Source organism: Penaeus japonicus, unplaced genomic scaffold, assembly GCF_977035675.1.
Source record: "Penaeus japonicus unplaced genomic scaffold, GWHDUDI00000001_assembly GWHDUDI00000022, whole genome shotgun sequence".
Lineage (NCBI taxonomy): Eukaryota > Metazoa > Arthropoda > Malacostraca > Decapoda > Penaeidae > Penaeus > Penaeus japonicus.
Window position 1 is genome coordinate 6,987,205 of NW_028234424.1, and position 5,000 is coordinate 6,992,204.

The window sequence follows — 5,000 nt, forward strand, 5'->3', positions numbered from 1 at the left end:
AAAGAAGTCAAAGAAAAAAAAAAGTTTAAAAAGAAAGAAAAGACGTTAAAAGAAGTCAGTCATATACATTTTTGTAGACGCTATTAGAGATGGAGTGAAACTGCTACGGTTCTGATATTATCCTCTCTTAGATAATAGGTTTGGATAAAGATTAGATATAGATTATCTATTAGTTTAGCTTCTGTGTGCTATTTATTATGTACTTTTGTTTCTCTCCTTGTCTTTATATTTGCTACTATCTTCTCTCTCTCTCTCTCTCTCTCTCTCTCTCTCTCTCTCTCTCTCTCTCTCTCTCTCTCTCTCTCTCTCTCTCTCCCCCCCAGTATTTCCCAACCTCTATTCCCTCTTTCACTTTTCCTCTCCATCTCTATCTCTATCCTTTCATTTTGCTTCTCCATCTCTTCTCTCCCTCTCCTCCTTCACCTTTTCTGTCCCCATCCCTTTGCCCTTTCACCCTCTCTCCCCTTCCACCCCTCCCTCATCCCCTCCCTCTCCCTTGCCATTCACTCTCACTCACTCACCCTCTTCCTCTCCCTCTCCCTCTCCACCCTCCCACCCCTTCCACCCCTCCCTCATCCCCTCCCTCTCCTTTGCCACTCCTTCCTCTCACTCACTCACCCTCTTCCTCTCCCTCTCCCTCTCCACCCTCCCACCCCTTCCACCCCTCCCTCATCCCCTCCCTCTCCTTTCCCACTCCTTCCTCTCACTCACTCACCCTCTTCCTCTACCTCTCCCTCTCCACCCTCACACCCCTTCCAGCCCCTCACTCCATCTCCATCTCACCCTCCCACACCCTCACCCTTCTCCTTCACCCTCAACCATCCTCTCCCTCTCACTTCTACCCTTCCTCTCCCTCTCCTTTCTCCCTTCCCATTTCTCTCCTCTCCTTCCACCTCCTCGTCCCCCTCCTACCCCTTATTCATCCTGCACTATCTCTCCCTCCTCCCCTTTCCCCCCTCTCCCTACCCCCCTTCAGCCTCCTCTCCCCCTCATCTCCCTCCTCCTCCCCCCCCCCTCTCCCTATCCCCCTTCAGCCTCCTCTCCCCCTCCTCTCCCCCCTTCGTACTCCTCTCCCTCCTCCCCTTTCCCCCCTCTCCCTAACCCCCTTCAGCCTCCTCTCCCTCCTCCCCTTTCCCCCTCTCCCTAACCCCCTTCAGCCTCCTCTCCCCCTCCTCTCCCTCCTCCTCTCCCCCCCTCTCCCTAACCCCCTTCAGCCTCCTCTCCCCCTCCTCTCCCCCCTCCGTACTCCTCTCCCACCTCCCTCTTCCCCCCTCTCCCTAACCCCCTTCAGCCTCCTCTCCCCCTCCTCTCCCTCCTCCTCCCCCCCCCTCTCCCTAACCCCCTTCAGCCTCCTCTCCCCCTCCTCTCCCCCCTTCGTACTCCTCTCCCTCCTCCCCTTTCCCCCCTCTCCCTACCCCCCTTCAGCCTCCTCTCCCCCTCCTCTCCCTCCTCCTCTCCCCCCCTCTCCCTATCCCCCTTCAGCCTCCTCTCCCCCTCCTCTCCCCCCTTCGTACTCCTCTCCCTCCTCCCCTTTCCCCCCTCTCCCTAACCCCCTTCAGCCTCCTCTCCCCCTCCTCTCCCCCCTTCGTACTCCTCTCCCACCTCCCTCTTCCCCCCCCTCCCTAACCCCCTTCAGCCTCCTCTCCCCCTCCTCTCCCCCCTTCGTACTCCTCTCCCTCCTCCCCCTTCACCCCCTTACTCATCCTCCACCGTAAACACAGGCTCGTCCAGATCACCCGCAGCCAAGGAAGGTAGCACGACGGAGGAACACTCTACAACACCCTAAGGGATACCCACCTGCCCTGCTACCCCTCCCCCGCCCCCTCCCATCCACCGAGATGCTCCGCTCGCCAGCATCCCTTCTCCGGCGCGTCTTGACCCGGTCGCGTCCTCTGGTCGCGTCGAGGTGCATGGCGCAGTCGAAGAGGTCAGTTTGGAAGAAACTGTTATATGTGTGCTTACAGTATGTGTGTGTATGTTCATGTAAATAGATACACAGACACACATACACACACACACACACACAGACACGCGCGCGCGCGCGCGCGCATATACATATATATATATATAAACATACATACATACATACATACATACATACATACATACATACATAAACACATACATAGAGAAAGAGAGAGAGAGAGAGAAAGAGAGAGAGAGAGAGAGAGAGAGAGAGAGAGAGAGAGAGAGAGAGAGAGAGAGAGAGAGAGAGAGAGAGAGAGAGAGAGAGAGAGAGAGAGAGAGGGGGGGGTGAGAGAGGGAGAGAGAGAGTGAGAGGGAGTGAAGGAAAGTGAGAGAGTGAAAGAGAGAGAGAGAGAGGAGGGGGGTGAGAGAGGGAGAGAGAGTGAGAGGGAGTGAAGGAAAGTGAGAGAGTGAAAGAGAGAGAGATAGAGATAAAGACAAAGAGAGATCATGTTGCTGAAATTCTACATCATCTTGAGCGTATAGACAGTTGTTATCTCTTATCATATTCGTGTAATACAAAAACCTGCACCGACCTTACCCAACTACTCAGTTCCCTTTTAGTGTATTGATAAGCTCCTTTCATCTCTCTCTCCTTTAACTTCACTATCATTTTCCTCGTGTTTTGTCATCTTCATTTCCCTATTGTTTATTATCTTTCTCTATGTTATTGTCATGTCCTTGTTTCACCATAACTGTTATCTACCTTTTGCTATTGATCTTATCCTTTCTATGTTGTTATCATCAGCACTGTTGTCCTGTTAGGATTAGTATTTCTCTCTTTTCACGGTTATTATATCAGGTATAGTGTCATCCTATTATTATCAATATATTGTTTTGTTTTCTAATTTAGTTTCTTACATTTTTTTATCGTCACCATCATTGTTTCGTCTGGTTTATCATCATCATTATTTAGTCGTTTTCATCATCACCATTATAATTCAGTCTATTTTATTATCACCATTACTCTTCAATTTATTTTATCATCATTATTGCTTAGTCTAAATCGTCACCACCATTATCAATCATCCAGTCTATATAATCTGATCATAACCATTCCTAACGCTCTATAAATCCACTCATTTCTCAAACCCTTCACACTCTTCATCACACTTCACCACCCTGACAGGAGTGTGGTGACGTCGGGGTATGAGGTCCACTCCCCCTTCCCTGACATCGAGCCAGCGGGGGATGTGGTGAGTGTGATTCTGGACACGGCGAGGCGCTTCGGACATCACACTGCAGTGGTAAGTATGAAGGAGGGAGGTGGAAGTGGAGCTGGGAGGTGAGAGGTGGAGGTGGAGTGGGGATGATGGTGGTGGTGGGAGGTGAGAGGTGGTGGTGGAGGCGGTGGTGGAGCTGGGAGGTGAGAGGTGGAGTGAGGATGGTGGTGGTGGTGGAGGTAGGAGGTGGAGGTGGTGGTGGAGGGTGGGAGGGGGAGGTAGGAGGTGAGAGGTGGTGGTGGAGCTGGGAGGTGGAGAGTGGAGGTGGAGCTGGGTTGTGGGAAGGGGAGGTGTAGGTGGAGGTGGAAGTAAAGGTAAAGGTGGAGGTGAAGTGATGGTGTGAGTGAGGAAGTGAATGGGATAAAAGAAGAGAAAGAAGAAAGGATAGTAATGGGAGGGTAATGATCGGCACTCCCCCTCCTAACCCCTGTCCCCTCCCCCCCTCCCCCAGTGAGACCAAAGTCTTTTAAGAGATAAAGGATGGAGAGATAACTGCTCACAGAGAACAAAGGCATGTTTCAAAAGCTTATGTTGAGATGGCAATATATATATATATATATTATATATATATTTATATATATATATTTATATATATATATATTTATATATATATATATATACATATGTGTGTAGATATAGATGTATATGTATATATATATGCATAGATATATGTGCGCTTATATATATATATATATATATATATATATATATATATATATATATATATATACATACATACATATATATTTATCCACATGAATGCATGTATAAATGCATACACATTTTTGTTTCTCTCTCTCCTTCTTCTCTCTGCTTTCTTTCCTTTTTACTTGGAAGAATACTTGTTAACAATAAACTCCTAAGACTTTATGACTATCTCCTCAAGGATCTTCAAATCAACCTTTATAAACTCGAGAGCTCAGTAACCAAAACAAATGCCTCACCGCTGCTTCGAACCACTCAGCTCTCGTGTCTCGGAATCCACGGGTCGAAACATTTCCCACTTTGCGAGCTGTGGGAAAAGGGGGTAAGGTTTACGGGGGGGGGGGGGGGTTATGAGGACGTGAAGGTTTGACGTTTGTGTTTTTTATTAATTTTTTGTTATGTCACCGTTTCTGTGTTTGTTTGTTTGCTTGTCTTTATATTGAATTTGGTAGGTGGGGAAGATAATCTGGGGTTTGGGTGCAGGTGAGGGGGGGGTCATGTAACATATTTATCATAGTTATTATGATAATTGAGAGCATTATTATTATCATTGTTATTGTTGTTATTATCATTATTGTTGCTATTATTAATAGTAGTAGTATTCTCATCCTCACCATTTTCATTATTCAATAAAGTGTGAAGTCAGCAATATCCTTAATTTTTTTTTTTTTTATTATTATTATTATTATTTTTTTTTTTTTGTTGGAAGCAAATTGTTCAAAGATATGATATAATTATTGTCTTTCATTTCCTTCACTTTTTTTTTTTCTCTCTCTCTCTCTCTCACTCACTCACTCACTCACTCTCTCTCACTCTCTCTCACTCTCTCTCACTCTCTCTAGCTCTTCCCTCCCTCTCTATATCTCTGCCTTTCTCTCTGTCTCTCTCTCTCTCTCTCTCTCTCTCTGTCTCTCTCTCTCTCTCTCTGTCTCTCACTCACTCACTCTCTCTCACTCTCTCTATCTCTTCCCTCCCTCTCTATCTCTCTGCCTTTCTCTCTTTCTCTTTCTCCCTTTCTCTCTCTCTCTCTCTCTCTCTCTCTCTCTCTCTCTCTCTCTCTCTCTCTCTCTCTCTCTCTCTCTCTCTCTCTCTCTCTCTCTCTGAAAC

The 5,000-nt window shown here is 47.1% G+C and overlaps 1 protein-coding gene across 4 annotated transcripts in view; it reads left to right on the top strand.

Annotated features, from left to right (window-relative positions):
* Window positions 1–5,000, top strand: part of LOC122264467 (uncharacterized) — a 22,489-nt gene that overhangs the window by 1,051 nt on the left and 16,438 nt on the right. For all 4 annotated transcript variants that reach the window (XM_086549418.1, XM_086549420.1, XM_043033368.2 and 1 more), the window contains exons 2-3: window positions 1,722–1,927; window positions 3,095–3,212. In XM_086549418.1, coding sequence (XP_086405544.1) covers window positions 1,722–1,927; window positions 3,095–3,212 — 324 coding nt within the window. The remainder of the gene's footprint in view (window positions 1–1,721; window positions 1,928–3,094; window positions 3,213–5,000) is intronic.